General features: G+C 34.1%; 1 protein-coding gene across 2 annotated transcripts in view; it reads left to right on the plus strand.

Annotated features, from left to right (window-relative positions):
• The window catches only part of PIGK (phosphatidylinositol glycan anchor biosynthesis class K), a 143,503-nt gene that overhangs the window by 32,447 nt on the left and 98,107 nt on the right, over positions 1–12,949 (plus strand). Inside the window, exons 4-7 of one of the 2 annotated variants that reach the window (XM_082675783.1) lie at positions 6,526–6,661; positions 8,375–8,486; positions 10,379–10,475; positions 12,716–12,833. In XM_082675783.1, coding sequence (XP_082531909.1) covers positions 6,526–6,661; positions 8,375–8,486; positions 10,379–10,475; positions 12,716–12,833 — 463 coding nt within the window. The remainder of the gene's footprint in view (positions 1–6,525; positions 6,662–8,374; positions 8,487–10,378; positions 10,476–12,715; positions 12,834–12,949) is intronic. The other variant, XM_082675784.1, reaches the window with a different exon arrangement.

The following is a 12,949-nucleotide window of genomic DNA, read 5'->3' on the forward strand; positions in this document are numbered from 1 at the left end:
TCATTTCTTTTCATTCTCTTTTCTTTATTCTGCTCTGCGGTAGTTATTTCCACTATTTTATCTTCCAGGTCACTTATCTGTTCTCCTGCCTCAGTTATTCTGCTATTGATTCCTTGTAGAGAATTTTTAATTTCATTTATTTTTTTGTTCATCATTGTTTGTCAGCTCTCTAGTTCTTCTAGGTCCTTTTAAACGTTTCTTGTATTTTCTCCATTCTATTTCCAAGATTTTGGATCATCTTTACTATCATTACTCTGAATTCTTTTTCAGGTAGACTGCTTATTTCCTCTTCAGTCATTTGGTCTGGTGGGTTTTTACCTTGCTCCTGCATCTGCTTCTCATTTCTTTGTCTTCTCATTTTGTTTAACTTACCGTGTTTGGAGTCTCCTTTTCACAGGCTGCAGGTTCGTAGTTCCTGTTGTTTTTGTCATCTGCCCCTGTTGGCTAAGGTTGTTTCAGTGGTTTGTGTAGGCTTCCTGGTGGAGGGGACTGGTGCCTGTGTTCCTGTGGGTTGGGCTGGATCTTATCTTACTGGTGGGCAGGGCCGTGTCCAATGGTGTTTTTTGGGGTGTCTGTGACCTTATTATGATTTTAGGCAGCCTCTCTGCTAATGGGTGGGCTTGTGTTCCTGTCTTGCTAGTTGTTTGGCATGGGGCGTCCAGCTCTGGAGCTTGCTGGCTTTGGGTGGAGCTGGGTCTTAGCTTTGAGACAGGGATGTCTGGGAGAGCTCTCACTGGTTGATATTATGTGGGGCTGAGAGGTCTCTGGTGGACCAGTGTCCTGAATTCTGTTCTCCCACCTCAGAGGCTCAGGACTGATCCCTGGCTGGAACACCAGTACCCTGTCAGCCACATGGTAATCATTCTTTCCAGTGGTGGACCAACAGTGAGACAGGGAGAGTGGTTTGTCCAAGCTAAAATCCAGCTGGAGGAGGTCATGGAGAGGACATAACGGCTGGTTGAACAGAGAGGTGGACGCAGGCAATTCCATGACTTGACTATTGGGTTAGTGGAGGCGCCTTCCCCACAGCAACATTCGTTATTTTGACCATTTCTGTGAGCCATCCAAAAGGTTCGAGAAATATAATAACTTGTAGTTTTGCTAATATAATGCACAGATTTGAATTTCAAGCCTTGAAGCTGGTGTGCTTGACTAAGTCAGTAAATTAAATAGTTAGTGGGAAGGTGAGCAATGGAAAACAGGAAAAAAGAGATGGAAAACTTGTCTACACAATACTAATTTTAGCTCTGATAAGAGAAGGGAAGGAGTGGATGGGGCACCTCTGCTGCTTACCTCCTCCTCCATTATAGGAAGAGTGGTTAATATTGGGCAGTGTTTGGAAGCAGAGATAAGAGCAATCAAGACTTAGGTGTAGGCTATAGGTTCAGGTGCAGATGGCTGAGAGTGAAAATGGCAGGCTTGGTGGCTGAAAAGACGTTGGTGAGAGAAGGGCCAGTAGCAGGATGTAATCCCAATGCCTTTCTGTAAGAAGAGAGTCAGGGGCTTTAGAGAATTGATTGGAGAATGTCTAGAACATTAGCCTCTGTATCTCTTTGATGTTCTGTTCTCTGATTTTTGCATTTAAGTGGACATTTAAATTTTTCAGTTATACCTTACTACTTTTAAAGGAGAAATTACATACCCTAGTGCTGTTCTTCAATTTAAGAGTTTGCTATGGTCTCTGGATGGTTCCATTTAGAATTTCAAGGGCCTATTTTATGTTAGTTATTTGCCGTAAATATTGAACAGCAATAGTGAGTGCATGCATTTAACTTAATTATCTGAGTTGATTAAATTATCAATATAAAACAAAACACACCATTAAATTCTTTCAAATTCCAGTTCACATAGTGTCAGGGTAATGCAGAATTACTAAAAGCAAAGGTTCATGTCACACAAAATGGGTTTGACTTCAAACTCCACTACTTACTAGCTGTGTGACCTGGGACATGTTACTTAACTTCTTTGTGCCTCAGTTTCATAACCTGTAAAACAGGTATGATAATAATATGTATCTTGGAAATAATGTATGAGATAATGCCTGTAATGTGCTTATTTTATTAGTGCAATGCTGGAGATATACCAAGTGCTCAATAAATGTTATTTATTATTGTATTATACTAAACCCCATGTGACTTACATATATGAGCCTATAGCTACCTAGCTCAACCCTTATGTAACATGTTTGTTGCTGTTGAGTTCCTGTCTCTGCAGTGCAGTTTTTTGAGTTTTATTTCTAATAATATAAGGGCAGAATACCTGGTATCATATAGTCTTACAATGCCAAATATTTACAATTTGGCAAATTGAAAGTAATTCAGAAAGTCTTTATGGTCCAACACCTGTGGCTAGCAGATTTGTTATGATTAGTTTTGTAGAGCATTGGTGGCGAGATTTGTTAACTTGGCGATTCCTCAAGACATGGAAGAAAAGGAAGAAGAAAAGCCAAAAGTAAATTACTCTGGCATCAAGCTAACAATTATATAACAAAATTTGTTGAATTTGCTTGGTCCCGTAGTCATTAGATTGCTGCAGAAGAGGTAACCCACAGAACATTCTGAATAATTTATGTCAGGAAAAAAAAGTAACACTTATGAGCAGAAACTCAGAGATCTAAGAGAGCATCAAAGATCTCTGTGATCCTCAAATCCTCAGTTGCTTTAATTTCAACTACTATTCTAGATTGGGATGATGATATTGAAGATAAGCTTGGTGTAGGTTGCTAAAGATGCTCTAAGGTAGTATTATCTGATTAGTAGCATGGTTAAAGAATGTATAGCAATTTTAAGTGAATGGTTTAAAAACATTTTCACCAATACAGTAATTTATTTAAATTTCATTTAGTGAAAAATTTTTCTTATGGTAATACCAGCCTGTTATAAATGAAAAGTTATGCTTTTTGAAACGTCATACTCTAATGGTCTAGAGCAGTGAAAGATTATCTATTTAAAATTTTTTTTTTTTTTTTTTTTTTACCCATTGGTTACTGGTTCCTGACTGGGCCAAGGAAGAATTTCAGGGAGGAGGGTAAAGAATGGCCGAGCAGCCCTGATACAGGGCTTACCTGTTCCTTCAATGTTAGACAAACATAATAATGGGAAAGGATTTATTTCAGACCATTTTCCACTCACATATGTTTCTAGAACTGGGTTTCATGCCTTCTTTTTTGAGAGGTATTAAAATTTCTTTTTCATTTTGATGATCTTTAAAATCTGTTTAAGCATGATCAGGGTACTCTATTGGATCAGACACCAAATAGTGGTAAGGGAAGAAAATTTTAGCAGTTTCTTTATGTTTCTTTTTTTTAATCTATAAAAGAATGAAGTTGTGCTTCACTAATATTTATTATATATATTTGAAATAGCAAATACATATGACTTACAAATTAGTAGATATATATATATATACATGTGTGTCCTCACATTTTTTTTAACTAACAGGAGTGAGTGTATGATTTAAACAATGTGGAAACTACTTATATAAATAACCACTGTATTTGTTTCAAACCCAGTTTGAACTTTATACAATTTCAGTGCTCACCTTTTGGTTTTGTGCTGAGAGAAGGCCATACCATATGCTTTGTTGTGTGATGTAGGTTTTGCTGGGCCTTGAGTAAAGTGTGAGAGTTGAGTCATCACACATGGTAGTAGAGGATTGCCAAACTGTAAGAATATCATATTCTTCTATCAGTTGGATATATTTGAGGGATTTTTGTCTTAATTTTAATAAGATAACAAAGCAACTTGCTATCGTTATTTATAGGAATGTAGTAGTGTGTCTTCAATACCCACTCAGTGAAGACTTAAATAACTGCTGTGATGTTAACCTGATATTCAGGTGAAAAAGGCACTTTAAGGAGATAACAAGTTAGATCTCATGATAACTGGTGTCCAAAGAGTGTTTGTTGGCAAAAGCCTTAGTTAAATGTAAGATCTGATTATCCTGAACAGTAAACAGAGCATGGAAATTATGAATGGCATTTTGTGCAACATACTTTTGTGAACAGATATATTCTATATCATAAAATTATATAGTAGTGTGGATGTCAAAATATAGAAAAAAATGAAGTGTAGAACCAGGCCTGAAGTTAACCTCTTTCTCCTGTTAAATATAACAGCAGTCATTTAATTTCAGCAAAATAACATCATCCTTCAAATGGAATTAATGTTCTTAGAATATTATTAGTTTAGTAGTTTATAATTTTTAGTACTTTATAATTTTGTATTTATTTTTAGTTTTGTAAGAAATATAAGCCTAAGGAGTTTATTTTCATGTATATATTTAAGTATCATTTTACAAATAATTTTATGCTTGGGCCAGGTGAAAGGGTTTTTTTTCTCCAGAAAAGAGTTCTGAACTTTCAGAAACAGTGCATTAGAATATGTGGTTGAATTTCTAAACCTTTGAAAATTCAGTCTGTTTTCTGTCCTGTTTTTTATTTATTATCTACAGATATAATGAATTTTTTTTTAATTTATTTTTTTTTGTGGTACGCGGGCCTCTCACTGTTGTGGCCTCTCCCGTTGCGGAGCCCAGGCTCCGGACGCGCAGGCTCAGCGGCCATGGCTCATGAGCGCAGCCGCTCCGTGGCATGTGGGATCTTCCCGGACCGGGGCATGAACCCGTGCCCCCTGCATTGGCAGGAGGACTCTTCAACCACTGCGCCACCAGGGAAGCCCTATAATGAATTTTTTAATGGTATATTGATTATGTTAACCAAAGGTTAGAGTGTTGATTGAATTTATAATTTTAAGCTGAAGTGACTACTTCTTTATGAAATTGACATTGTATAGATATTAAGTAATCATTTCATTTCAAGGAACGAAATTAACCTTCAACCAAAAACATGACCTAAAGGAATATTTTTATTTTTATATTGAGATTTATAGGTCAGTTCATTCTTGTTTAATAGTGGCTTATAACAGAAAAGATATGATTGATAATAACAATATAAATCATTTTAAGTTATTAAAATGCGAAGATATATTTTCCATTTTAAGAGGAATAACTTTCACCATTCTGTGAGTATGAATCAGTAACAGCTGAAGATCTGATCTTTGAATGTGGCAGTGTTGGAACCCTTTCAAAATAGAAACCTAGCCAATTTTCAAGAAAAATCACAGTGTTTCAGTTCTGAACTTTAATGTATTTGGACCATATGCAGCAGAACATTTTCTTCTTGCTATCTCTTGCCAAACTAATTACATATGCCACATTAATTTTTCCCTTATGTTTGGGAAGCTCAAGTATATTGTAGAATAAAGAATTGCCTGATTCATGTTCACCAGTTTTAATGGAAAGATCAAGATGAGAAGCATTTAATTAAAGAGAGACTTTGTAATTTTCTCTCAAAGAAAATAAAAGCAAAAATGAAAATGTTTCATTCACTCAATGAATGTTCATTGAATACCTACTATATGCCAAGCTGTATTACTAAGCCTGAGTGATACAGTGGTGAACAGGACAGATAAAAGCCCCTGCCCTCAAGAGAGATGCTCATATTCTAATGGGAGGGGGTAGTGGGAGAAGATGGGGATTTCAGATTCGTAAATGACCTATAGGAAAGAAAACTTGAAGTGAAAATAGAGTACCTTAGCTGAGATTTGAATGATATGAAGATTTGGGAGGAGAGAAGTCTAAATTTGGTCAGTAGCCCCTGAATTGGGAAAGGCTTGGCATATTCCTGGAACAGTATGGAAGTAACATCGTGAACATGGATGCTAGGGGCTGAAGTTAGAGAGACAGACAGAGACCACATTGAGCCTTTTAGACCATGTAAGGAATTTCTGTTTTCCTCTAATTATAATGGGGAGTTCTTGAACGGTTTTAAGTGAGAAAGTTTAGTGATTTGACTTGTTTAAGGAAGGTCACTCTGGTGGCTATAAGGGGAATGAACCATGGGAGGGTGAGAGTGGAAGTGGGAAGCCAGGTGGGAGCTAACCCAGCACCTAGTCCAGCATCATCTAGAGATGATGGTGGCTGGTGTCAGGGAGATGGAGTGGAGCCAGTGAAGAATGACTGCATTGGAGATGTGTTCCTGTGGTACAGTGATTACACTTGCTGATGAATTGCATGTTTTCATACTTAAGCATTTGAGATTCTGAAAAGTAGATTCTTTGGAATATCATAGTTTAACTCAGTAAGTCTTGAGAGTTTCAAATATTATTAAAATTGAAAAAAATGTTTTGGGAGGACAGTGTAGCTCCTTCATCTTAGCTTCCTTTTGCTATATGGCATAAAGTATACTCTGTTGGGAAAAAAAATTAAGTAAGTTAATTTCAAGTTCTGCGGATAAGTTCGTGACAGATTGTTCTAATTTCTTGACTTTAAAACTTATACTACATAAAGATATGAAAAAAATAATTAAAGCTCTTTTAAATATGTCCTCAATAATTATTTTGAGTTAATTTTAATAAAGAAAGAATGAAGATAATTACCATATTATATAAATAGAATATATTTGTTTTTACCTTTCTGGTTTTATTTAAATAGTACACTATATTTACTGAAAATTTTTTTTCCTAGTCACATTGTTCTGATGCTTGCAGATGATATGGCATGCAACCCTAGAAATCCTAAACCAGCTACAGTGTTTAGTCACAAGAATATGGAATTAAATGTGTATGGAGATGATGTGGAAGTGGATTATAGAAGTTATGAGGTAAATTGTTTAGCAACAGTTTTGAAATATTTTCACTTTTAAGCTTTAAAATAGTGGTAGAATAAAATAATCTTATTCTTTTTCTTTAAACTTTGTACATGATTGTCACTGAAACCTTGCTATAATTCTGTTTCTGGAGTTCATATTAAGGAAACAATATATGAATAAAACTATCACAGCATGAATATTTCATATATGTATCTAGGATAGAACAACTTTATCTTGGCTTCTATATTAGAGTATTTTATTGATGTTTAATGTATCAACATTCTTTTATAGTAAGTATATTCTTTGTTTTTCATATTTGATCTAAAATTTCAAGTTTTATATTTTTAGTAAGTATATTGTGAAAATACTAAAGTGACTAACACTACTTAGAGGTAATCACTTTTAATATGCTTCCAGTGTTTTTAGCATGTATGATTAAAAATAAAAATGTAAATTTGGAAAAATGGCATTATACTATATTTTCTCCCTTTGAAACTTCATTTTAAATTTAATAAATTGTATGTTTAAAATTTGAAGTCTTCCTTGATGAAGTCTTCCTCAATAATCCTTCCCCTTTTACCAAGTTTACCAAAAGTAAGACACAATTTCCCATGTTCCCAGACCTGTTTTGAAGCAATTTAAAAAGAATATCTTTTCCCAGGCTGTAAGCTGCTTGAGAACATGGCCTGTATCTTATGTATCTTACACCTAGAGAGTTCCTGTAACCTTCTGAAGGCACTCAAAAATGTTTGTTCAACAGTTAAATGTTTATGAATGCTGGACTTTTAATTGTTTATTTAGTCATTATAAAATGTAGACCAAATACTTCCCTTCCTTATTAGCTAACAAGAAGTCCTGTTAAAGAAAAACACTTAGCATTTTGCTGTCTTCTGGGAAAAATGTAAACCAAATAGCTTACACACACACACACACACACACACACACACACACACACACACACACTTACATACTCATGATCTAGGGAAAAGTCGAACAAGAAAGCTGGATTGATTTTCTGCTTTTTAAATTTAGATCTGTATAGTATAACTTCAAATTAGCATTATACTCCCAAGACCTTAAATATCTTTCAAAGAATCCCAGATGTCCAGAAATTCCTGGTTGGGAAATCTGGTTTACAGTGTTATGAATTTTTTACATGTTAAAGATACCCCTAATGAAATTTAAGTAACAAAATGCATTAAAAAATCAAAGATGCATAATTTGGGAATTATTTATGGATCTATACTTATGGTTTTATTTTTATAATTTATTATGGACCTGTTTTTCACTGTTAATCTAGAATTGACTAAGTAGTTGCACATATTAATTGCAATAGTTATAATGTTGTTGAATTTATTTATGTTTTTATATTTTGTTTCTTCCCAAAGAATTGCCTGTGAAGACAGACTGATAATCTTTAAGTTTTTGGCAATATTTTGTATAGTATTTGAATTTTTAAATGTATAATTAACCTATTTTTCCCCAAGGTAGTTTTTATTTGTTAGTTTTTAGTATTTTTTAAAAAATGGAAACAAAGTTAGTTTGAGGTATACATTTAAATAAATATATTTTAATTGAGTTATATTTCTCTTTAGGTTTTATTTTCAGTTTAGAGGTAATGCTGAGTAATACATAGAGAAAGAAGAAGGAATATTTTTGAAAGTAAAAAACAATTATCAGTTTTCCCTCAATTCTATTTCATCTGATTTTTCACTTATTTTTCAGGTAACTGTGGAAAATTTTTTACGGGTATTAACTGGGAGGATTCCATCTAGTACGCCTCGGTCAAAACGTCTTCTTTCTGATGATAGGAGTAATATTCTTATTTATATGACAGGTAATTTCATAATTTAGATATTTAATGATAGCATATGTTGCAACTCTTTTCAAAAAGGAATTTGTGTGGAAAGAAATTTAAACATCTTAAATTATTTTGGTTCAAGTAGTTTGATAGTTTGTTATGAAGTTCTCTTTTCTCATAATGTATAACAACTTGAAATGATATTTTAGAACAGTGTATTACTCATCAACTGATGATAAAATAGGTGCAGAATGATTCTTAGATGTCATACAGCAAGACAGTGACCCCTAATTAGTGGTCTTCTTTTATCATGTTGCATTTATTTACAGCTTTTAAAATACAATCAATTTATAAACTTTCTAAATTAACCCAGCAAGTTAATGAAGTCAGAAAAATTTTCATTTTAGTTTATCTGACATTTACAAGAAATTTTAAAGTTTTTGTGGCAAATAGGATGAAGTACAGTCTTGTAGCTTGGCTTTATTTGATGTACTAAACAAAAGGTTTTACATTTTTTTCTGAGTCTGTAGATCCTCTTTCAGGATAACTCCAGGTATGGGAGAAATTCCAGTATCTAAGAAAGAATTGGCAAACCCTGGCCCATGGAAGGGCTACTGTTTTGGAAGTAAAGTTTTATTAGAGCATAGTTGTAACCATTTGTTTTGTGTATTGTCTGTGGCTGCTTTTACATTACAGTGGTAGAGTCCAGGATTTGCAACAGAGACCATATGGCTCACAAGTCTAAAACATTTACCACATGGCCCTTTACAGAAAAAGCTTGCCAACCCGTGTAAGAGAACGGGAAGGTTGATAATTATGATAATATGATAATAAAAACGGTAATAGCTAATATTTATTGAGGCTTACTATACATCACGCAGTATTCTTAATCATTGTGTATATTAGTTCATTTCATCCTCAAAACAATCTAAAGATTTAGGTGCCGATTTTCAGGGCTGTCATATATGGTTGTGTGGGTTGTGCACTGCATATAAGTGTCTGGCTCGGGTGGTGAGTGGGAGCTGAGATCTAGTATATGTTTACATTTACTCAGCTGTGTGCCCTGCTATAAAGTTGTGTCTAATGGGAGAGAGAAATATTCCTCTTCCCTTAACCCACCCTAAGGCATAGCCACTAACCACTTTTGAGCTTACAGGACTACTTATATTCAGTGGGAGCACTGAAACACACAGATTTTTCTACTTTGTTACCCAGTGGGAAGTACCTTTTTAAAATCTGCACAAAGGACATATATAGACACGCTAATGATGACCTTACTGATACATTTCTTACTTTACATCTGAGGAAACTGAGGCCTAGAAAGGTTAAGTTACTTGCCTAAAATAACACAGTCATTAAGTAGTAAAGCTAGTGTTTGTGTCCAGGCAGACTGGCTCTATCATGCATTCTAAATGTCATAATCTTCTGGTCAACTCTCATTAGACAGTGGTTGATGATTGTGAAAACGTCAAGTTTTAGGTGAGAACTACACTTCCTATTGATATAGCATTTCAAGTATATACTGTGAATAGTGCTAGCTTACCATGGGACTAGCTAGTGTCTTCAACTCCTTTCTCACCAAAAATGTTTGCCTGGTATTTGAGAAATTTTTATCTATGGAAACTCATTTCTGACATAATAATGGAGCCAGTGAAAAAAGTATAAATGTGTTTTTCTAAAACTGAATGATAGAAAATCTTTTAAATATATGTTATATCTACTATTTTGTACATAGTCTATCATTATTCTCTTTAATTGGTATAGCAGAAAATTAAATTTATTTGTTTTTACAGTACTTTTTATTTTAGAGTATAAAATAACAAGTGATATTAAAATATTGCTATGAATGAAGTGAACGTTTATATCTGGATGTGTGCAGTTTGCATTAAAAACAGTGTCTGTTTGATCTTTCTGACTCTTCCTATAAGGACATGGTGGAAACGGTTTCTTGAAATTTCAAGATTCTGAAGAAATTACCAACATAGAACTTGCAGATGCTTTTGAACAAATGTGGCAAAAAAGACGGTAATTGACAAATGACTACTTTTCATAAGATAGATTAGTACCTAATTTTTCCATGGTTAGTAGATTTATAAATCTTATGAGATCTAAACTTATTTTAATAAGTCATTTCTTCTACTCTAGATTTATGTTTGTTATTTCTATTGAACTGAACTATTTTTTATTTTTTTAGAAATTGTACATTGCAGCAGTAGTTTTATTATATTTTACAGAAGTATGAACTGAATTCTTTTTAGAAGAAAAATTTGGGTTTCTTAAAGAGCATGGAAAGAAATTCACCTGTTAAGATCATATCTCTTGTTATTGCTCATCCTGTTTGGAGGAAATAAGAGTCCCACCAACCAAGTTCCCCATTATTTAGGGGGATTGTGAACATATATTTATTTTTCATCTTGTACTTATTCTTTTTGCACAATCTTGGGCCCTCCAAGTAATAGGAATACATTATTTCTTCTTTGGAAAAAAGATGCTGAAATTAGGATTAGTATAAAATTTGTAGTAACTCACATTAAGGATGATATATTGTTAGTAATCCGTGATAAGCACCCTTTTAGTTGAAAGTTGTCATATGAACTTAAGTGAATTTAAAGTAGCAATTGAACTGCTTTTAAATTAATTACCCTCAATAAACACTTATTGCTTACCTTCTGAGCATGTGGCACAGAGGGGAATATGATGCTTATTGTGCCTTCAAATTTTTAAATTCTAGTAGAAAAGAGAAATGTGTACACAACTCTGCTACAAATTAAATATTCTAAATTCTGAATTATAGGCATAAGGAGAATGTATAGAAGTGTTGAAGAGGAAGCTTTTGCTTGGTACTGGTTTTATCTTATTCATAGCTTACATTTATTGAAGGTATACTAGGTGCTGGGCACTGTTATATAATGTGTTGTTCTGTTTAATTTTAATAACACCATGAGGCAGATATTGTTATTATTCCCATTTTTACAAATGTGTAAATTGAGGCACAGATAGATTAAATAACTTGCCAAACTTTATACAGCTCATAAGTGCCAGTACTAGAATTCACATCCAAGTGGGCCTGTCCCAGAGCTTACTCTCTTAATTGTTTTACTGTACTGCCTCTCATAACCTTAGATGTTTATGATCCCCAGGGGTGTCCACAGATCTTTGTCTGAGAACAAATGTGTCATATTAATCGTGCCGTCTATCCCTTGCCTAGATAATATTAAGATTCCATGCTTTCTTTTTTAGGTGTAGTGTTAGCTGTTTACTTAGATCCAATGTCTGAGAGAAACCTCTGAGAAAATGTTATTTGCTCCCTGTTTTCACCTTCACCAACTAGGCAGCTAAAATATAGAGCTGATTTTGTTATTCTTTCACTTTAAAAAAGCCTTTGATGGCTTCTTCAAACTTACAGGTTAAGATCCAAACTTTGTACAGGATACTTTACAGGTTGACCCTGCCTTACCTTTTTGAAATGAATTTCTCTCCATTTTACCAAATTAACTCTAAATCCAAGCTACACAATACAATTCCTTTTTCCTAAACATTTATACTTTTTTACATTTAGATGCCTTAATACAGGCTTTTTCCTCTGCTGGAAGGTGCTATTCCTCTCTTTGTTAAATAATATAACACTCACCCCTCACTGCCCTTGTCAGACATCACCTTTCCCTGACCTGCCTTTCCTTACAGTTTCCTCTGTTTCTTTCTCAGTGCTCTTGGAGCACTTTGACTTTGTTAGACTCTAAGCTCTGTGAGGGCAAGGACTATTGTATCCCCAGCTTAGTGTCAGGCACATTGTAGGCCTTCAATAAAATTTGTAACACTCATCACATTCTGATTTAGTTATATGTTTATGTGTCTGTCTTCCAGTTAGATTTTAAGATCTTTGAGTATGGTGACTAAGTCATATATATATTTTTTCTGAATCTAGCTCAGTTTCTAGGACTGTGTGGGTGCCAGATAATGTTTTTTTGAATTGAACATGTGTTTGAATTCTGAATCTTGTGGCATAGATAAGGGAGGGGGAAGAAGTTGGGGCAGCCACTTTATGGCACAACTACTGCACTCTATTGAGGTGGTTCCCCTGGACAGGTTATACCTTTAATATTTCTCATATTAAATTTATATTGGGAATTCTATCAAAAAATCTCAAATTTTTAGCTAATGAAATGACTAAGATATGACTTAAACATCTTAGGGAAGTATTGTAAAATGTTAATGTATGTTTAACAGCATGATTCATGTCAAAGATATTATCACTTTTCTTTCAGCTACAATGAGCTATTGTTTATTATTGATACTTGTCAAGGAGCATCCATGTATGAGAGATTTTATTCTCCTAACATAATGGCTTTAGCTAGTAGCCAAGTGGGAGAAGATTCACTCTCGGTAGGTGCATTTTTTCTTTCCCGTTTGTAAATGGCATTGTCTTTGGAATGTGTAGCTATTTCTAGGATCACTTATATGCTTTATAAATATATCTGTTATTTCTTATTCTTAGAATT

The sequence above is a fragment of the Grampus griseus genome, assembly GCF_964374135.1.
Source record: "Grampus griseus genome assembly, chromosome: 1".
In the NCBI taxonomy this organism is placed as follows: Eukaryota; Metazoa; Chordata; class Mammalia; order Artiodactyla; family Delphinidae; genus Grampus; species Grampus griseus.